This window comes from Trichechus manatus, unplaced genomic scaffold (genome assembly GCF_000243295.1).
Source record: "Trichechus manatus latirostris isolate Lorelei unplaced genomic scaffold, TriManLat1.0 scaffold00042, whole genome shotgun sequence".
Lineage (NCBI taxonomy): Eukaryota > Metazoa > Chordata > Mammalia > Sirenia > Trichechidae > Trichechus > Trichechus manatus.
This window is the reverse complement of record NW_004443978.1, coordinates 10,487,227-10,509,375: the sequence shown is the minus strand read 5'-3', so window position 1 is coordinate 10,509,375 and position 22,149 is coordinate 10,487,227. Positions and strand designations below refer to the sequence as shown.

The 22,149-nt window shown below is 41.1% G+C and overlaps 2 protein-coding genes and 1 non-coding gene across 7 annotated transcripts in view; 1 reads left to right on the top strand and 2 right to left on the bottom strand.

Annotated features, from left to right (window-relative positions):
• Positions 1-10,342, bottom strand: part of SNX5 (sorting nexin 5) — a 27,075-nt gene extending 16,733 nt beyond the window's left edge. The window contains exons 1-2 of one of the 3 annotated variants that reach the window (XM_023731411.1): positions 10,324-10,342; positions 9,768-9,850 (exon numbers count right to left, since the gene is read on the bottom strand). In XM_023731411.1, coding sequence (XP_023587179.1) covers positions 9,768-9,818 — 51 coding nt within the window. In that variant the 5' untranslated portion in view covers positions 9,819-9,850; positions 10,324-10,342. Of the gene's footprint in view, positions 1-9,767; positions 10,226-10,323 lie in introns of those variants that run through there. The other 2 variants (XM_023731410.1, XM_004376445.3) reach the window with 2 other exon arrangements.
• On the bottom strand, positions 4,582-4,818 carry LOC111820568 (small nucleolar RNA SNORD17). The gene has a single exon (XR_002824106.1). It is a non-coding gene; the product is annotated as a small nucleolar RNA SNORD17 (small nucleolar RNA).
• On the top strand, positions 10,214-22,149 carry MGME1 (mitochondrial genome maintenance exonuclease 1). Of its 3 annotated transcripts, none has more exons than XM_023731413.1 (5): positions 10,214-10,330; positions 11,141-11,724; positions 14,916-15,132; positions 20,312-20,444; positions 20,837-22,149. In XM_023731413.1, exons 2-5 carry the CDS (start codon positions 11,214-11,216, stop codon positions 20,996-20,998), a joined length of 1,023 nt encoding a protein of 340 aa, XP_023587181.1. In that variant the 5' UTR covers positions 10,214-10,330; positions 11,141-11,213; the 3' UTR covers positions 20,999-22,149. The 3 variants fall into 3 exon arrangements, with proteins under 3 accessions (XP_023587181.1, XP_004376501.1, XP_023587180.1); XM_004376444.2 differs by having other exon boundaries at positions 10,317-10,538; XM_023731412.1 differs by lacking the exon at positions 10,214-10,330 and adding an exon at positions 10,842-10,970.

The following is a 22,149-nucleotide window of genomic DNA, read 5'->3' as shown; positions in this document are numbered from 1 at the left end:
ATAGTCACATGGGTGAGATTTTGGGTGAAGAGCTAAGAAAAACGCAGTTCAAAAATCTATTCAGGGACCATTGAGAAATCCAACAGAAGTGAACAATAAAACTAGCAAAGGCCTCAGTTAGCAGAATCCCACTGTGGTTACACATGAGGGGAAAGTGTTAAGACTGCTGTGAAAGCAAAAATAACTGATTTTGTGGGTTGTAAATTCAGCGGAAAAAATATCCAGCTTCATTTCTGCCAGTCTGAAATTTCTCTTGGAATAGCAGCAGCCAAGTTCGAAAAGAATCCAGACTTTCTAGAGCCACAGAGGCTGGATGAACCCTCAGAACTACCGACCTGAGATAATTTTTAAACCTTAAATCAAAAGTACCCCCTGAAGTCTTCTTAAAACCAAACAATAGTTAAGCTTAACTAGGAAAGAATTTCTGCCTTGAGCACTGTGCTCTTTTAAGATCTATATGGTATCCAACTGACAAACGGCAACTCGAAAGATTAGGTAAGAAATTTAAGGGGCAGTAAGCTTATGTTAATTGGGGAGGAAGAACTCAGAAAAGGAGGGTGGAAAATGGTCACACAACTTAAAGAATGTAATCAATGTCACTAAATTGTACATGCAGAAACTGTTGAATTTGTGTCTGTTTTGTTGTATATATTCTCAACAACAAAAACTTTAAGATTAAAAGAAAGAGAACAGTAGCAGCATCTTTAAGGACTCGTCTTAAAGTTGTTAGAACAGTTTTCCTGCTGAAGTTAAAGCAACAACATAATCATAAACCCTAATTCCTAAGGAAGACAAACTGGTGGTCTATCTGAAGACCTGACATAAACAACGTCTGAGAGACCACATATCAGGTCCCTATCCCTATTCCTCTTCTTAAACCATAAGCTAATGATCAAGTGTTATGGATCAAACTGTGTCCCCCCAAAATATGTGCTGGAATCCTAACCCTCTGTAGATGTGATCCTGTTTGGAAACAGGGTTTTGTTATGTTAACGAGCTTATTTCTGAGTTATGAAAAGAGCAGCATAGACAGAGACAAGTGAGCACAGACACAGATGTCAGGTTAGGACTGTCAAGGAGCCAAGAAGACCAGGGCTATAGACACTGAAGAGACAAGGATTTTCCCCTAGAGCTGACAGAGAGCTTTCTCCTAAAGCCAGTGCCCTGAATTCTAACTTCTAGCCTCCTGAAGTGTGAAAATATAAATTTCTGTTCTTTAAAAGTTCAGGACCAAGGACTCAAATTTAACCTGAAATTAGAACAACTGGTTCATTCAGGTGTAAAAAGACTAGATATATTCACTAAAAATGCATGGCTTTTTTCTGAGAGAAGCCTCAAGTACTGCCACCGAACTTCCCCCAAATTATAAACAATGGCCCCTAACATCTCAACCTGAGTACTTTTCCTTCCAAATAAACTCTTCATGACTCCTATGAAATATTCGCTGATTTGGCTTAATTTTCACATGTTCACTTATGAGTTCTCTGCAAAGATAAAAGCTTCAAGGTCATGGACACTTCATCTTATCACAACCTTGACTTCTAACTCTGGCATATCTGGCAGATAAAAGCTTCCTTCCTCCTGACAGTTACCACTGGGCAAATGCAACATTCCAAGGAACTTCAAAATGCACACTGAAATGCAACTGCAGAGGAATACTGGCCACCCCACCTATCTCAGACGTTGTATCTGGCAAGGCCAGGCAGGAGTACAGGAATTAACGTGGGCCAGCTGAAACCAGTGGTAACAGGCACTGGTGAAGCTGTGGCAGTCCAGGGGTCAGGTCTAAGATACACGTTCCAGAGCTCAGCACCATTTCCAGAGAAGCCGTTTCCTAGAGAAATCACAACCCTGGGGTTCCCAGCATCTCAATTTCTTAATGTGCTGACAAAGAATTCTACTTTAACTCACTATAAGCCAAGCAAACCCAGGGAATCTACAAGCTCTACATGGGATACCTTTGAAATTAGGGTTGCAGGGCCCTAGGGGGATGCGATCTAGTAAATTGAGCTCATTTAAGCACCAAAGTCAAAGCTATAATGGACTTCACTAGCTGCTTTTCATTCCACTGAACAATTATTTCTTCTGGTTTTGCTAAAAGACTCCCAAATTCTCAACCATACACAGGTAATAGCCCAGACTATTAGTATATCTGTCTTCCTTTCTTGTCAGCACAGAAATCATTTTTCGTGTAAGAGTAAGATGAGGACACAAAGGAATAGATGAAATCACTAAGGGGTTTAGAGACTTTGCACTATACAGGGATATCAAGCAGCACCCAAGCTTCTCCAGTAGCCATTTTGCAGCCCAGAAAGGGAGTCAATCAAAAACCCAACCACCCAAGACAAGCAGGTAATACTGAGCAGTCTGCATTTATTTGGGCCTTAACAAATTGTCTGAAGAGAGTATCAGCAAAACTCCCTGAACATCCAGACTATCACCAATTCAATGGTCCCCATTCACAAACTGAATGAACTTTCTTGTCATGGGAGCATATATAAGGCACCAGATGAAACAGATACAGATTAAGACAACAGGAATAAAAAGTTGTAAAATGTTTACAGCTTCTAAGTCAGCACTTGTGTCCTAACTCCGGAAGCACCAAGTGTGAGTAAAAAAGCTCAGCATTCCTTCTTATGCTTAGTCAACAAAACCAACACCCCTGAGCCCCATGCCACAGTACTTGCTAACTCAGGAAGCTCAAGGATAAAAGGAGTGGGTAGCACCCCCCATATACTTCCCCCTTCACCTACCTCTATCCTCTAATTTTAAAGCATCTGGAGTACAGCTTAGCTCTGCCAGCCAACAGTGAGTCTGACTTGGGCCAGATGCTAAAATGCCTAAAATAGTGCATAAAGATCAGTGGGGAATGGCAGGCTTTATTCAGAACCGAGTCAGACTTTGGGCATGTTACACGCACCCGAAGTTTTTGTTTTACTGTGTGAAAATATACACAAAACATACACCAATAATCCCTACAATCCCTTCATACACAATTCATCAACATTTATCAGTCTTCAAGTTTTGCAACCCATTCTCACTATCCTTTTCCAAATCACTTCACCACCATTAACATACACTCAAAGTTTGAGTTTCATCTCCCTACATGCTTCCCTACCAAATCATTCAACCATCCAAACAGTAAGAAACAATGGGTATTTCATTTAAAAAGTGAATTTCCCTGTTTTAAGAAATCTGCATGTTTATGGTTAAGACAGACAAGGCACTTCCCTGAAAGCAGAAAAGTTAGTATTGAATCCCTCACCACTCTGGGATGGGACATTTATGACACTGGTTGCAGGACAACCCTGCAGTTCTGAGCCACTACCACACTTAACGTACTTAGTTTGGTACAAGATATAACACCATTTGCAAAGCTCCCTCTTCAAAGGTTTAATGGCTCACAGCAAACGGCACCCACGTAAGTGGACAACACAGAAGGCAAGATCCTCAACTTCAGAACCCACAGTCGGAACAGAGACACTAAATGTTAAATTGATTGGTGCCATTATGAAGATATAAGCCAATCTCAGTGGATGGATGGGTTACGAACTTTGTAAGTAAAGAGGCCCTACTGGCCTGGGGTTGACGCAATCTCCAGTTTAGACAGACTAGTGCCATACTGGCAAAATGACAAGGAAACACCTCAGTAACTCTCTTCTTTTGGGATGAGGCCTAATTGAGTAACCATTAAATCTAACCAGTTTTGTATGCAATAAGAAGTCAAATGTGTCACCCCCTGTACTTCCATCTTTATTTGACTGTTGCAAAGAAACTACTACTGAAAAAAAAGACTACTTGTGTATACTTAAATAACTTTCTAGGTTCCATTCTCAAAGCAGAAGAAACGTATTAAGCCAGCACATGCTACAGCTGTGTCTTCCTTCCTAATTGTTCCTCTCCCCTAAGGATCCTGCTTTGTCATCCCGGCCAGGGAGAGGGCCATTTTGAGTGACAAGTCATCCATGAATGAACTGGATGTGTACAGCCAGGGCAGGGGCAAGAAGCCTGCCCCGATCAGATTTTCCCTTTAATCACAGGAAGCAAGAAGCTGGGGGTTTTACAGCTGGAAAGGTGTTATACCTTGCCTGTCCAATACTCATTAGTGAGGAAATAAAATCCAAAAATGTTCTGCCACACTCTAGATTTGCATAAATTTCTGAAATATTAAAGACTCACAAGACACACAGTTATTTCAATACCATTTCAACTCATGGGAAAGAAATCCTCTGCAAAAAATTCTAATACCATTCCCTACTTCCCTTGGCCCTGTTTAGATGCCAAAATGTTTCAAGTATTGATACTCTGAATTATTTATTGTTTTCTTCCATTATGAAGATAACCAAAACTTATTTATCTGTATTCTATGCCAGCTTTTCCTTGTGGCACTGGTGCAGGAGAACAACTGTATCAAGTTTTCACAGGTCTCATCTCTTCTTCCCCCTCAACCCTTATGGTTCTCCTCATACCTTACTTTAGTCCTCAAAGACAACGTAACCAAGGACTTCGGACACTGAGTACTAATACTGAGAGTTACTCAGTCGTAAGCTTAACAAAAAGCTAGATAAAGGGCTGCAGCAAGTGATCAGATTTCCACCACTCATCTTGGTGAGATGGGACCCAGGGGGACCCATCTCTGCCGACACCAACCATTCTTACCGGTAGTCTACCAACACACAAGCTGTCCGCTGTAGAACACAGCAAGGCTGCAGGGCATTTCGAGGCTACGGAGCCCAAGTTCCTAGAACAGGAACTGAGACCTGGAAGAAGGTCAGTGTAGCGTACTCAGCGAATGGATAAACTGAATCATCATTTCACAAGGCCACAAGCCCCTACACAATCCAAGTCCCAACATGGAACTCAGAAGAGAGACAAAGTTGAATTTTCTCTTAAATAACTGTTTCTTCTCAAGAAATACATCTAATTACTAGATACTTGGAAGTATTTTCAAATGAGTTCACAGAGATAAGGGTTGATTTAGATGATCTATAAGGATCTCCTAGTTCAGAAATTCTATTAACTTGGGAATCAACATGCCACAACTACAGAGCAAGCAACTGTAACAAAAAGCAGAAAAATGAATTTCCTTCATTCAGGGCTAAAGCCCTTCACCCAATCCCATCAAGGCTCCCTCCCCAAAATTCCCTAATACATAATCACACTCTTCCCATCCCTCAAATTGGCAAGCCCTATGCTACACCAAAGCTGACATGCTACACATTATTCATATGGGTGAAAGGTACTCAAAAACATACACTGCCTGCCCCTTACAATCTTACTCTATTATTAGTCCAAGTTGAAAATAAAAAAATTTACATTCACCACCAAAACAGATGATTTAGCAACATGGGCTGCCTGCTTCATAGTTGGATTTCTTTTGCTCAGTCTGAGGTATGACAAATTCCCAGATCATTCTGATGTAAACACTAACACTGTACCTCATTTCATCACCCACCACAGCTACCTGGTATGAAGCAGCACTGTGTCTAAGCTCTGTACTGTACTTCTAGAAAGATGCAAGGTTGGAGACACATCTGTCTGTACTCCTCACCATTTACCATGACTGAAAAGAAGGCTTAGGGTGTGCCCTTCAGAAACAGATCAGGCAAACCATAGCTCCCAACTCATCAGGAGAAAATGAATACCACAGGTTAACATAAATAAATAATTAACATAAGTAGAAAAAATTACTTTTCTCTCCGGACCACACAGCAGTGCCTGAAAAACTTGAACTATGCCAAATCTCTAACAGGCAGAGGGGAGGAGTTAAGCCAAGGAACTAATTTATAAAATGAAGTTCAGTCTCATTCCTATTCAGCCTCTCTCCTTAGAACTATAACTCAACTACTCCTAAGTATTTATGGTTTGTCTCTGAGGTATGAAACAGCTTGACAAATTCCATGCCCCTCTTTTAGGAGTAACTCAATGGACAAATAATAAATAGGTGTCGGAGCTAAAGAAATCGCTTTCTGGCAATCTATATGCAGAGAACTTCTCAATTTATACTTGAGAAATCAAACACAGTGAGACCAGATGTCCTGCAGCCATCTCCTTTGCCTGGGCTATATACACAAGAGAACTGTGAGCACAAGGACCACTCACAGGGAACCAGGAGGTCACACCAAACTTTCACTTTCCATAAAGCTTTCCAATTTCTAAAGAATGTTTCAAAATGAAAAGGCAGAACCTACAAAGCTCTGAAATCCTGAAGCACGCATTTTTCTCAGTTAGTTTCAATCCTGGCCTACAGTATTTTCTGTCACAGTAAGTGCTGTTATACCAGGGCCTCAGGCTTCCACTGTCCAAAGATGACACTAGACAATAACAAAGCCACCACACAGCTGCCTCTTCATATCACTGGGTACTAGGAACCTGAATAAAACCACCTTTTACCACCATTTTGATAAGGTTCCTCAATATTGGGGTGGGGACCTAATTTTACCAGATATTCAATAACGCTTAAGTTTTATATTCCATCTTATCTGATTAGCCTCTGTAACACAAACTGGCCCTACCACGTAACACCAGTTTAAGAGAGGACAGTGGTTCTCAGCCAGGGGCACTTTTATCTCCCCTCTCCCAGGAGATATTTGACAATCTCTGGAGATGTTTTTGATTGTCACCACTGGGTAGAGGCCAAGAATGCTGCTAAACATCCTACAATGCAAAACACAGTAAACCAAAATGTCAAGTTCTAGCTGAGAAACTGGTTTAAACCAAGCACCGTCACCTACATGGCCTTACCAAATAAGAATTTAAATCTAAAAAGTAAGTCAAATCTAGAAAATTCTCTAATAGCCCCTTCCTACAGCTAAAAAAATGTGAGCAGTTGAAGTAGTATTCACAAAAGAGGAACTTAAGACACTATGTGCAAGTTATTGATCCAGAAAGAAGGCGTGGGCAGCTTTAAAGTCATGCTTCCTGTTTAAAAAGAAACAAACAAAAAAACCCATTAAGTTTAGCAGAAAACTTAAGTCCATAAAAATAGGAAAACTTGGACTTGCCATATTGGTAAAAGTTCAGGGCTGTTACTACAATGACACAAACTGCAGGACACTCCTTCAATCCTAGCTGGTGGAGGCAGCTTTCATACCAAAAAAAAAACACCTCTTATTTGTAAACCCAGAGTAGGAGAACTAAGTTTATAAACATTAATGACTGGGTCTGAAAAGAACAGACATCATCTACCCAGAGCCCATGTAATCAACTTATTAAAATTAAAAGCCAAGCTGCAACTGTCAAGGAGCAGCCCCAGTTAAAAATACCACTAGGCTTGGAAGGGATTATCACCTAGTCCTTACAAATGCTGAAAAATACAAGAACAGGCTTCAGTATCCTTGCACAGCTTTTTCCTTTTTATGAAAAAGCTCAACTTCAGTGAGTTCACAATCACAAAGAAAGGTCAGAAGAGGCAGTCAGGGTTTCAATACCCACAACACAATTTGTCACAGGTTTGCTAAATTACCAGGGAACCTAAACGGTGCAAGACGACTGGAGGCAAGGGTAATTTTTATGTAGGACAGAGTAGAACCGCCCCACAGGATTTACAAGCAGCGGCTAGGTGGATTCAAACTGCCGGCTATAGCTCTTAACCACTCGAAAAAAGTTCAACACAACCTCTAATTTCCTCCTACCCTGTCAAAATCCCCCGGCATCTGAGAACGCCCACCAATCAGTATTAGGGGGAGGGGGAATATTTTCTTAGGTATCATAATACCTAATGGTATTAGTGTAGACAAGACATAAAGCTAACTTTAGTCTTCAAGGGGCTGGGCTTGGTAAAACTCCTTTTTCTTTAAATTTAAAGATCAAAATGCAATCTGCCCCATGGTAAAGAAAGTTAAAAGCCAAATTAACCATATAATTCTTCTCTGGAATTGCTTTTTTGAGGAGACAAATCCCAACACCTTCACCTAAATGTTACAAAATGGAAGTGTCAGGGTACCAGACACAGCCCAATATGCCTGGCTCCAGTTTTGCTGAACTAGCCCCCACCCCGGCCCTACCCCAAAAGTACTGTGCTAGCCGTCAAATTCCTAAAGAATCACTTATGTTACCTATTTCATGTGGGTCTTAACCCCTGGCTGTGGGGATTGGGTGAAACCATGAACCATCCTCCTGGAAATTCTAAACCAAAGCAAGTCAGAAAATTTAAACAAATATTTTTAAGTAAAAACGTCAACTATTTCAGTGACTACAAAACTGTACCACAGCTATAGAATAGTTTGCCCAAGATTTGACCTGTTACTATTTCACACTTGTTGTGAACTCCCTTTTGGAGAGTTGTAAAATCACTTAGACTTGATTAACCAAGTGCTGTAAAATGTAGTGCACAGGACTAGTAGCACAGAGCAAAATGAAATCATGTGTTAGGATCATATTTTAGTTTTATTATTTCCTTCTGCAAAAAAAATTTAAGGGAAATAATTCCATATAATCCTCTTCACTACGGATATGGACAAAGTTTCTATAGTCACTTCAACCAGGAGACAGGAAATAGCCTTCATAACCCTCCTCAGATTTTGCTGGGGCAATCAGAATGGCGGGGAGTCATTTTAAAAACTAAGATGGTCATCAGTTGCAATTACTAAGAAGGCAGTTTGAGGCAATCAAGTCCTTTTAAACAGCTTTCTAAAAACTGATTCTGGATCAAGAAAGCTAGAAGGTACCAGGAAAGAAAACTGCAATCAAAATTCCTATGCAGCATCTACATTTTAGGGAGAAAACTACTTTTAGAATGTCCTAGAAGGAATCGTAGTACCAGGTTCCCACTTTTGATTAAAAAAAAAAGAACAAATTTCAACGTTCAAAGAAATAAAATATCCCAACAAAGACACGACCACCCACCCGTTGGCAATGCAAAGGTGCACCTCAATACAACGATATCCTTATTTGTGTAGTCAGATGAAAGTTTCACCAAAGGTGCTCTTAGCTTCTAAAAAGACGTAACTTTTCAAAACGCCTTCCAGGTTACGTAAATTTGAGAGCGCCTTTCATTTTTTCCATTTTTCTGGCAGAAAACTTTTATGTTGACTATTCTGCACACAACGTTGTCGTTCTTATCTCTGCGTATTGCGAAAAGTAACTCAGGGGACCAAAAAAGGAGCGGAGGATTATCTATAAATCTTTAATTGGACCTGATAGTCTGAGATTATTGTCTTTTAGACCTCAAAATTTACACGGCATGGGGTAATTTATATAAACACAAAATATTTAAAAAGTTCGACAAGTATTTGAGCACCGACTAAAAATTTCAGAACTCCCACTGTACCGCATTTAGCGTTTATGAAGTCGAAACGAGTATGCTTCAAATTTGACTTGATATAATTTCCCTCGTGCTGGGGATAAAAGAGTTTCCCAAAGGGGGCCAGCGTGGAAGCAAAACCACACCCTGGTATTTAAGTATTAAGAGGCTTTCACTTTGTCACGTTCACCGTAAAGTCGCCACGAAGCCATGTGAAGATTTAAAAACGTTTAATATAAATATGTCCCCAGGTCTCCAGAGACCAGCCCCAGAGACTCGTCGGGCTCCCGCCCGCTCGGCATCTGGCACAGAGCACCGAGGCGGCTACGATTGAGTAAGACCCCGCGTCTCCGGTTCCCTCCTCCGCGGGGAGACTCAAAAACAAGAGGCGCCAGGGAGCCCCGCGGGGGTATGCGAATGATGGGAGTCGAGAAAAAAAATGTGGGAATCAGATGGGGGGAATCGCGGAGCAGGAGGTCCACGGGGACAGCCTTCTGTAGCTTGAGGGCAAGTAGGGTCTCACCTTGCTGCGGTCCTCCTCCTCCTGCTGCAGCAACCCGGGAACCGCGGCCATGGCGACGCGGGTCTCGAGCAGAGGCTGCCTGGCTGTGCGAGGAAAGAAGAGGATGGGCCACCACCGCCTGGTCGCCTCTCAGGGGCGGCCGCGGCCCCGCCTCCGCTGGCCTCCCTGCCCCACGGCAGCGGGAGGCCTCGGGACTCCGCCACCATCCCAGCAGCCCCGGGAGCAGGCGAACAGCGCGCCACGTGCTTCCCCAGAGCGGCCTCCCCCGTCCCCGCTGTCGTCCATCTTGCAGCCGGGCATAAAAACGCGGGGCCTACCCTCGCTCCACACGGCGCAGAAACTGCTAACCGCTGGACAACGCCAGGTACACGGAGACACAAGTACTCTCCTAGCAAGGCAGGTCGCACGAAAGACCGAGCGTCTAGTGCGGGGGGCATTTATCGCTTAGCCCGAGTCCAAGATGGCGACGAGCGGTGACGTACAGAAAATCTCGTGAGAGCAAAATGGCGCAATTTGGAGGCTCCCGCGCGTTCGCCTCAGAGGAACGGCTCCTCACCGATCGCGTGAGTGTCTAAGAAGATGAAATGAGGCCTCGGGGCGGTGCGGGAGCGCCGCAGTGCATGCTGGGGCCGCCGCGCCTCGGGCGGGGCCTAATTCAAGACGAAAGCGCGGGACCGACAAAAGTACGGGTCCCGAGAGGATGTTCGGGTCTGGGTAGTTAAGCGAAGCGTCGCTTACCTCCTGCTTGGTTGCAGCGTCGTGACTTCTAAGGTACCGACACCTGCCGCGGGCCAGGCTTCTACTTAAGTCGTTCATTACTAACCCCAGCTTCCCTCCATGTGGCCACAGTCCTCCTGCCCCGCTGTGGTCCACACCTCCGGCGGAGCTGGACACCGCCTTCTGGGAATCAGGATTGTGGGCCCTGCCCGTCGCCGCTTACCAGCTATAAAAGCGTCATAATAGTACCAAGCTTAGAAGCTTTGGGGATTAAATGAGAAAAATCCATTCAGAATACTTAGCAAAGTACCGGGTATTTAGGGATCCATCGTTAACTGTTAACTATTACCTTTGTAGCTGCTATAGCACGGGCTCGACCGTTCCGTTTTTCTCGGTCTCACACGCCTCCGTTACTGGGTGTCACAAGTTTCTTCAGGTTCAAAATTGAGGACGTCTTGCCCCAAGCTGTCCACTAATTCGCATTTTGTAAGTGCTGGTCCTTCTGGTATTCATGCGAGTCTTGGGAAATGGCCTTGTCCAAATTTCGAAAAAGTTTATTGAATACAATTTTAATATCCAATATTCTGATGCAGCTTTCACTTGATGGTTAACTACTTAACATGTCTGGTACCTAACACTGCTTTTCTCTTTAATAGGATTGCAAGGGGAAGAAAGCCCTCGACATTGCAAATAGACTAAAGAGAAGTGAAAATTTTAAAAAATCTGAAGATGAAGGTTTTTCAGACCATTTGCAGGCAGCTCAGAAGTTCAAAGGGGTTTTCTGTAGAAGCAACCCCGTATGTGGGTTTCTCCACTTCTTATTCGTGTGGCCGGAAGAAAAAAGTGAGCATTTATGAAGAAGTGGATCAAGACAAATACTCTGATTTAGTACGGTCTGTCTTGTCGTTAAGAAGCCATGCTCGGACCCCAGAATCACTGTTTGACGAAGATGCGTTACTGTACGGACCTGTGAGTAAATGTAAGCCCCCAAAGCAGGATGACCAAACAAAGACTCCACGAAACTGGTTTCCTCTCTTAAATCCAGAGAAAAGAGTAACATCGAATACAGCAAGTGACCCTTCAATTCCTTTGAAAATCCCTTTGCAAAGAAGTGTGATACCAAGTGTGACCCGGGTCCTACAGCAGACCATGACATCAGAACAGATCTTCTATTTGGAGAGGTGGAAGCAGCGGATGATTCTAGAACTGGGAGAAGATGGCTTTGCAGAATATACTTCAAGTAATGCTCTCATCCCTGGTTCTGTGTGCTTACTGTGTTTTCTAGGATATAGAGTACCACTGTCCTAAAAATGAATTGGATTTTTTTTTAACAATACTAGTGAGGAACTACTTTCATAATTAGCATTAAATAGCACTTGATGTGTATTAACTCACCTCATTCTGGTAACAACCCTGTGAAGCAGAGATGATATCCCCTTTTACAGATGAAAGTGAAACACAAAGAGATCAACTAATTTGACTAAATTATGCATAAAATTCATTCTTAAGCTACAAACTTGAAGTATTAGAATTGCTTATTTCCCTTGATTATGAAAAAAAGTCACCTGGTAACAGAATTCTAATTGTTTGCTAGGCATTCTGTTCAAAATCTAGTAAATACCCCCTTGCTCCACTGATCAATGTAGACTGGTGAATTTAAAGACCCTGGCAACAAGCCAGACCCAGGAACTGTATTTATGGCTTAGTAAATTGAGGTGTGTTTGATTAGGAATTGAGACTAAATGAATTTTAGCCTTCAACTGCTGACTTTCTTATTAGGCTTAGACTAGTGAAGAGAATCACTTCCTTAAAACAGGTTCTGTTGAAAAACGAAAAGATCATCAGCACAGGTGAATTAGTTGGTGCTCTAAAAGTTAATATACGTTGTTAAAGCTAGGTTTTCCATTGACCATTCCTTACCACTATGCTTTCCAGTGAGTAGTGCCTGTACCCTTGTGGTACACAGTCACTTTGTTTTAAAAGTATTGTGCTTATTTTCAGGTGTCTTAGAAAAAAATATATGTGTGTGTTAACACATTAAACCTGTGGACATATGTGTTTTAAAGAGAAATACTAAGTTTATATAAGTGGCGTGTGGAATTGGCCAAAAACAGTCAAGACCTTAGCCCATTATAACATTCCCCAGATGTGAGGGGCAAGGAAAACATACAGGGGCTGACTGCTTTCTTAAGATAATTAGTAACAACCATCAACATAAACAAGCTACATAAAAGTCTTTTAATGACATGTTAAGTTTTTTTATTTGCACCGTTAGAATTTAGAATTGATACTGTTTCTTCATGAGAAGTTGTTTGATTTTCCTTAAACCAGGAATGTCACAGCTTGTGGGAATCCTAAAATCAGTATAAAAAGAGTAAAGGCAGAGAACTTCAGGGACAGGTGAAGACCCGGGGTCTGTAGCTGTTGGCACTAAGTAAGGAAGTACCCTGGTGGCGCTCTTGGTATACAGATTAGTGCTGTGGCCAAAAGAAAAAAAAAGCATAACCCAGTAAATCAATAATGAGTCAGTCTGAAAAATACTCGATTGATAAATTCCTTTCTGCCAGATTTTGCCCAAGGCCAGAGCATAGAGATGTGCCCACAGCTGGCTTTCTCCCTAATGCTGGAGCAGTTTCCCAAACATCAGTTTACCTTTTGAAGACTGGCGAGGATGAGAAAGTCTGACTTACTCTCATTTACATTGTTGATCTTAGTGGAAAGGACTAGGGCTTGTTTTTTCAGTTTTTGCTACACTGATTTTGTAACCTAAAATAGCAATCCTGCCAGTTCTATCAGCTCACGAATTTTTTAAAATACATTTATATGCTGAGGCTTGAAAATATTTTACTTTCATTCCTTTAATTTATTGGTAAATAATCTTGACTTGATGCTACCTGCAATAAATGGATTGAATCGTTTTTTTAAAGTTGAATCATGTTTAATATTCTAAGCCTTAGAATCTGAGGGATCATGTAATCTAGGTTTCCTATGTTTGTGGTCCCTTATATGTGAAGAAGCTAGCCAAGGGTTAAGTCTGCATCAGGGATGAGTTGTCTGTTTGCATGGCAATTGATAGAGCAATCTTTTTTTTCTTTCTGCTTTTAACAGGTTTATCTTCTGCTTTATTAAGCCAGTCTAGATGAATACTACACTCTTCTTCCCTAGGTTTTAGTTCCATTGGTCTTAAATTTCTTATAGGCCTTTGATGGGCTAGTGAGTCCAATTGAGCCAGTAAATTTAGGGTAGAATAACTTAGTTTTTCCTAAGTTGAATTTCATTAACTCTCCAAGTAAATTACTAGAAGCAATTCCATTTTTTGCCAGGAGAACTGACCTTAAAAGCCTTTATGAAGTGTACTTGAAAAATGTACTGTGGTTTGATAGACTTCATTAAATGAGATTATTTTCCCCAGTTGCTGTAGGTCTGTCTCCAAGCATGTGTATTTCCTGCTCTGTTCCTGTGTGTATCTAATGGTGTTTTTGGTGTCTGAGTTTGCCTTCCGTGCTCTTTGCTGTGTGGTGGGCTGGAAAGAACACAGGCTCTTGTGCCAGGCTGCCGTTCCAGTTTTTTGCTTTTGGGCAAAATAACAGCACTGCCTAGGCTTGGAGAGCCTCATGCCTTAAAATGGAGCTTATAATACTTGCCTTGTTGTGTTTGGGAACTCAGTAAAATGTTTTGAAAGCACGAAAGCCACAGTGTAGCACAACAGTGCCCGTCTGTCTTTTTTCCCTCCTTCCTTTACGAGGAACCAAGTGAATATATAGTACTTCTTGCTTTTGTTGAATATGTTTGTGTTCCCTTAAAAGTGCATGAGAAAAAAAAAATTCAGGACAGTGCAACTGTCTTAGGTTGCTAAAAAAAAAAAAGGTGCAGGTAAAGAATGTCACATATAGCCTCCCTTAGCTCCCCCCCACCCCTGCATAATCCCACAATGTCCAATTGATAGTTTTTAATTGGTATGTGCCTTAAATTTTCATTCCTTGCTAGTCATTAATCCCAGTAGTAAAAGATTTCTACCAGCTACATTCGTAATTTAAGTTTTGGTTAGAAACAGAAGCACAGTCCTTTACATTTCTAAATTAAATTTGACAACCTGTTAACTATTGTAAATTGAGCACTTAAATACATAGTAGCATAAACTAGGTGTGGTCCTGTAGTCCTCAAACTTAAATTCTACTAGCTTTGGCCTAATTCTACTAGAAATACTTCATTTTAATCCGTTTTATTGTCTAAACTGTCCTAATCCCTTTGATTTTCAAAACGCGTTCTTAGCTTTCATTGGAGCTGAAATTTGGTGCCTTAGGGGTTATTGCTTAAAGGTAACTCTTGTATAACTTTTTATCTTATTTTTAATTTTATTAGAGTATTTGTTTTTAGTGCTAGCTTTGTTTTTGGTTTTTTTTATTTCCTTTGCCCTGATTTTCTTTTCAGACACATTTTTACAAGGGAAACGGTTCCATGAAGCCTTGGAAAGCATACTTTCACCCCAAGGGAGTTCAAAAGAAAGACATAGAAATCTGGAATCTGGGTACATTGAAAGCATCCAGCATGTTCTGAAAGATGTCACTGAAGTGCGAGCTCTGGAAAGCGCTGTTAAACATGAAGGGCTAAAGTACGTGGGTCTGCTGGACTGCGTGGCCAAGTATCAGTAAGTGTTAGCTTGTTTTCTTCGTGGTGTGGGATTGATTTAATGCAGGCTGGGACAGATGGTGCCCATCAAACATTACCTTTTTCTCCTGCTTCAAGATGTGCCTGTAGATACTTTGACCTCTGCCTCTTTCACCCAAAAGCCATGTGATAGGTGAAAGAATTAGGTGTGGAGTGGGAAGGTGAGGGGGGATACAGGGAGAAGAGATTCATAATCTTTGTAAATCATGACGTTTAAAGATCAAATTGTGAGCCCTCAATAAAGATTTTCTGTCAGTTTAAAAAAAAATCAAGTTGCTTGGTGGAGAAAGGCATAACTTTTTATTATCCCTAGGATGGCCTGTTTTCCAGCTTGTCCCTCCTGTTCCCCGCCCCTCAAGCAAGGTCCCAGACATAAGATCGAATTTGATGCCTGCATTTTCTTTCCTGTTTTCCTCAAGATAGTGCCACAGTCTGTTGGCCCTGAAAACTAGCTCTTTTCCTGGCTTCCAGTCAGTAGTTGCAATGGGTAAGAACTCAGAATTTACTAAAGCTTCCTGTGGTTTTTAAACTGCTCTGGTGTTAACTGATTTTCCCACTTAATCCAGATTCTAAGGGTAGCTGTGACCTGCAGGTACCCCTATTCCAAATAAAGCACAAGAGTAATACAACAGGATGGGGAGAAAATCTGTAAGTGTAACCTTTGGAGATCTAGTTAACATTTCAATTAAAAAAATTATGAGAGAATATTGATTAGTCTGGAAACAGTGTTTAGGCCACCTAATGGTTTTGTGCTGTTGCTGCCTCATATCTGAAAAGAGCCCTGTGTGCCTAGAAATTTGCTGGGCTATTTGTGGCTGCCCTTTAGATTAAGCAAGGGAGCCAGGCAGTCACTGCCACCCAAGGCCTACACAAAGCTCCTGACACCAAGGGATTTTCATAGAGTTGTAGAATATAAAACATGTCTATGGCACTGCTGTTTGTTTGTTATTGGTTGATTGATTGACTGTGTTTTGCTCTTTCAGTCAAGGCATCAGCAATGAACGTTGAACATTTTTTTAATCTAATTTTTAGAAATTCAAGAATTTTTAATGGGTAACATATACCTGGCTAATGCAAACAGTGTTAAAAGTGAGTCTCCCCACCCCCACTTTGTTTTTAACCTCTGTTAAAATGTTCTTGTGTTTTCTTCCAGGGATATTTAATGATGATATGTGCAATCATATGTCCCCACCCCCACGTTTTTTGTTTTTAATATGCTGTATTTTGCATAGCAGTTTTAGGGGTACAGAAAAGACAGTTCCCATATCCCCTTCCTTCCCTCTGCGCACAGTTTCTCCCGTTGTTAACATCCTGCCTTCTTGTGGTAATGTGTTTTGATGAAACAATATTGATACATTGTTATTAACTAATGTGCATAGTTTACATTAGGGGTTAGGTTACATCTTTGTATTGTACAGTCCTATGGGTTTTGCAAATGCAGTATCTCATGTATCCACCATTGTGGTATCATACAGAATAGTTTCACTGGCCCCCAAATGCCCTCTGCTTCACCTGTTCATCCTCCCCCCCCCCACATCATGATTTTGCTTTTTAGTAAACTGATACTCCTTTCTTTCACTGGCCTTGACCGGTGCTTTGTTCTGGGAATGATCTTGTCAGATTCTCCTATAAAAGTTTGAGTTGATTGATTAATTCAACAGATATTTTTGAGTACCTGCATGTACCAACACTGTTTTGAGGACTGAGGGATCCAGTAGTAAACAGAACAGAAAAATCATTACCTTCACTGAGTTTTCATGCTAGTGGTGTCGGCGAATTCTGATGCACTGTGACCCCATGTGTTTCAGAGTAGAACTGTGCTCTGTAGGGTTTTCAGTGGCTGATTTCTTGGAAGTACATTGCCAGGCCTTTTGAGGCCTTTGGGTAGGTTCAAACCTCCAACCTTTGCACTAGCAGCCAAGCATGTTAGCCGTTTGTACCACCTAGTGATATATTATGTCAGATAGTGATAGTTTTAGAGAAAACTAAAGCACAGTGAGGGAATGGGGAGCCTTAGAGGAGGGCATTGTGATGTTCAGTAGAGTGGCAGGGAAGGCCTCACCCAGGAGGAGATGTTTGATAAAGCCCTGGAGGAGGTTACGGAACACCAGCCTTCCCACCCCCACTTTTTAACACAAGGTGCTTTGTTTCACTTTAAAAAAATGTATTTTTAAGACTTTTCCTTATTATTCATATACATTTGCAACTTTCTTTTCTTTTTAAATAATTTTCCATCACCTATAATTAAAGGCTATTAAATTCTTTGTCACATTTGCTTCCAATTTTTTCTTTCTTTTTTTTGAAAAGTATAATGTTACCAATTAGCTCACATCCCCTTTAACTACCTCCTATCTCAGTAACTCTGATGAATGTGATAGTATTCCCTTCCAGCTAATTTAACATACCCACACAACAAATGTACACTATACACACAGTACACTTCCAGCCCTCTCCTGCTGTTTACCTTAACATGCACACACACAGTACTGTGTGTAATACATACACACATGTAACACACTTCCAGTCTGCTTTCTACACTCAGACACATGCACACACACGATGCACACACACAACCCTATGTATTGTTACACAGTGATCTGTGAGAGGCACAATATATAGGAATCTCCAGGTATACGTATCACAAAGGTGGTAAGGTACTGGGTTCTGGAACCAGGCTGCCTGGGTTTGGATTCTGGCTTTTCATCATAATCTTAGGTTACTTAGCCTCTTTGTACCTCAGTTTGTTCATATATAAAATAAGGCTAATAATAGTACCTATTTCATAGGGTTATTATAGTGACTAAACCTTTCTCTTTTTTATTCCATGCACAGTGCTTAAAATGCATACATTGTACTCAATAAATGTTAGCATGTTAACATTATCATTTTGATCCATTTCTCTCTTTTTAACTGCTGTTTGTTATTCCTTTGTATGGATGAACCATCGCCATTCTAGTTATTTCTAGTTTTTCACAATTACAAGCAGTGCTGCAGTGAGCATGTCTCCTTGTATACTGCTGTGAGAGTTTCTCTAGATAGATGCACAGGGTTCATTTGTGTGTTGCTGTTCAGTTGTTTTGGGTGGGTGATATATACACTCGGGATAGATTCACTTGGTCTTGGAGCGGGCCTGGGCATGAGTGCTTAAGTCTCCCAGGCAATTATCACTTGCATCCAGGATATCAAACCATTGCTGTCGGGTATGTACCTAGAAGGGAAACTTCTGGATCAAACGGTGTGTGTATTTTAAATGATGATAGAGATGAGTGTGCTTATTTACACACACCTTTAACAACACACTGCTAGCAATTTTGTTAACATTGTATCTTGTAATTGTAATCTGCATTTCACATAATGAGTCTGAGTATCTTTTAATTTCTACAAGAGCTGTTTGTGAATTGTCTTATTGTGGTTTTAATTTGGACTTATACTATTGAGATTTTTTTCCCTATTACAAAATTCTGCAATTCCTATTACCTTGCTATAAACAGTGGTCCATGGAAGAAATCTTTAGGGTATCTCGATTTAGTCAAGGGAGAGAACCGAGAACGGCAGCCTCCTGGAGTTGAGGCCTTCTCTTCATTTGCATAGATTGTGAGACTTAGCAGTATTACAGAGACAGTGATAATATTACAAATATTATAAAGACAATAGGGTTACCTCTAGACCTGCCCTGTCCAGTAGAGTAGCCACTAGCCACATATGGCTACTGAGTACTTGATAGTGACCAGTACTAACTGAGAGGTGCTGTAATATAAAATGCAAAGTAGATTTCAGTGACTTAGTATAATGTATGTAAAATATCCCATTAATAACTTAGATATTAATAGAAACTGTTGAATTGGTGTTTGTCTTACTGTGTATATTCTCAATAATAACAACAAAAATAAATTATTTAAGAAATAACATGTAGAAAAGACACTATTTTAGATAGGTTAAATAAAATATTAACATTTTACCTGTTTCTTTTTTCTTTTTCTTCTTTTCGATGTGGCTACTAGGAAATTTAAGATGGCATATGTGGCTCACATCTTATTTCTTTGAGACAGTGCTGCTCTAGACTGATCTTATAAGTACCTTGTATAAGCCTCTCTGTAGTTATGGTGATAGATAAGTAACATATCCATGCTTCATACAAAACCTCCCTATAAACTGAAGTCATGAGAGACAGATTAATAGAGCCTTTGGAGAAGCACCAGTTAATAGTCCACTCGCCTGCAATCCTTTTGATCCCTACAGTTAACTAATATAAAATGCAACCAGGATGGGGCCAGTGGAGAGGAATATACTGGTTATTTGACCAAAAAAGGAAACAAAAAAAAGGTAGGAATTTTTAAATTTTCCCAATATCTTTAATAGTAAGACACCCTATCCTGTGTGTAAACTTTTAGGACAGGGCCCAGGTCTCCTTTTTCATATTTGTGCACGTAAAAAAAAAAACAAACCCGTTGCCGTTGAGTCAATTCCGACTCATAGAGGCCCTAGAGGACAGAGTAGAACTGCCCCAAAGGATTTCCAAGGAGCGACTGGTGGACTCAAACTGCCAGCCTTTTTGGTTAGCAGCTGTAATACTTAACCACTACACCACCGTGGTTCCCATGCTTGGTGCATATTAAATGTTGTTGGATTTTAACCCCAGTTTTGGTCTGAGTAAGACCATTCTAAGGCACCATGGTGCTTAGTCCTTCATAATAGGGACTTTGCTACTGGCCTGTTGTATTTTCATTCTGATGAGTATTTGAAGCCCAATCAACTAAGACAACAATAGATGCAATTTCAATTTCCCTGTCAGCTCTTAAAAGAAGGGAGACTGTGGCAGTCCAAAGGAATTGTGAGAAGGTTTAGAGACTGGAGGAAGGTTTCCCAGCACCCCCTGTGGGCCGCATCTATGGCTCTCGCTGCACTTCAGGAAGTAGTTTATATCCTACCTCTTGACAGGCTCATCACCGGCCTGAATCGGGTTCAGAGGAGAGAGAGCATCTCACTGTCCTAATCCTAAGAAGTAAAGCCCAGGGGAGCCATCTTTTAGGGAAGTGAAGAACAAGAAGCAACGGTTTGCATTGGGTAATCAGTAGTAAACTGGGTAAGAAGAACGTTAACCTAAACAGAGTTTTTCAGTTTGAACTGTTATTTACAGACTTCCTTTGGTTTCTCTTTAGGGGCAAGCTGTGTGTGATTGATTGGAAGACATCAGAGAAACCAAAGCCTTTTATCCAAAATACATTTGACAACCCGCTGCAAGTTGTAGCGTACGTTGGTGCAGTAAATCATGACGCCAGCTATAACTTTCAGGTTGGGACACTGAGCCTCTTCCTACTCAAAAGCCATGCTCAATGCTTCTTTATAGCTGCTGAACTCCTTTTGGCTTTCACTCTGCTTGCATCCCACTGCCTAATCCACTTCTTGACCTCCTACTTTAAAAAGTACTTTTTCCTCCTCTTCCTGGGCTCTTTTTTTAAATCTTTAATGATTACATTCCATTCTTCAGTGTCTTATCTGTCATCTTTGTGTTTTTATATATCCTGGTGCTAGTCTTTCATCAACCCATCTTAGAATTGAATTAGGAGATGTTATTACTGTAGATTGCTTTGTTCTGACTGGGTTTGCCCTGGAATAAGAAGAAAATGAGCATGAACTCTGGACCTAATATAGAAACATTGAAAGTGCCCTGTGTTTCTTTTTAGGTTCAATATGGCTTAATTGTGGTGGCCTACAAAAATGGGTCCCCTGCCCACCCACACTTCATGGACACAGAGCTCTGTTCCCAGTACTGGTCCAAGTGGCTTCTTCGATTGGAAGAATATACAGAGAAGGAAAAGAACCAGAAGCTTCAGAAACCAGATTAGGGGAAAGGATGCTGTTTGGGGACATTCAGTACTTTCTCAAGTTTGGAAGTTATATTGCTGTTGACTGTGATTTAAAAATGGAGATGCTCAGAAGAGCTACATTAACCCAAGCAGAAGTATTCATTTGTTGAAATGTCTTGTAACCAAAATTATGGAAAAGCCTTAAAAGTTTAGATTCAAAGAGCTGGACTCTAGCACATCAAATGCCAACTATGCTACTGCCAGCTATTTACCTGAAAGAGGGTGAGCAGGGTTGGCACAGCCTTGGTGACTCTTGGGCTCCTCTGTAGACTGGCTGTGTCCCAGACAGGATGCCCAGTCTCTGAATTGGATTGAAAGGCAGTGAGGCTTGGTGTGCCAAGCACACAGGAGGTCCCTGCTTCTCCATTTTCCCCAGGGATACACTGTGGTGGAGGGGGGAGGACAGGTACCCCCAGAATATGCGAGGAGGAAAGAACAGCCATCAGCCAGTTCCATGCCAACGCAGTTTCCTTGGAATTTGTTTTATATATTGGGGTTCTGTGTGTTTCATTTGGGGAGAAAGGTTTCCATTTAAAATTTTTGAAAAGTAAGTATGTGATTACTTAGCATCGAGTAAACATTACTGTCTGGGAAGATAGATGATGTTCACAATGTTGTTGGCAATATCCCTCAATACCACCTTTTAGTAACTATGCTGGTTTGATTCAATGGATCATGTACATAGGGAAAAACCATTGTTTGGACTTTTTTCAGTTGTGGGGGAAGAATAATAGTTTGATAGGTAATAAAAATTATTAGTTGTTTTTGGGTTTGAGAAACTGATATAAATGCCTACTGTGTCCCTGGGGGAGCCCTGGTAGCGCAGTGGTTAAGAACTCATCTGCTAACCAGAAGGTCAGCAGTTCAAATCCACCAGCTGCTCCTTGGGAACCCTGTGAGGCAGTCCTACTCTGTCCTATAGGGTCGCTATGAGTCAGAACTGACGCAACGGCAATGAGTTTGGGTTTTTTTTTTTAATATAGTCCTGGGGGAGGGCTCCCTGTTTTATAGACTGGATTTGTTAGCATTTAAGTTACAATTGCTGTTCTTAAGATAGACTGCTAAATCACTTTTTTTCTTTCATTAGTCATTATAAGAAATAAAAGATACGAATAAAGTGATGAGGCTTT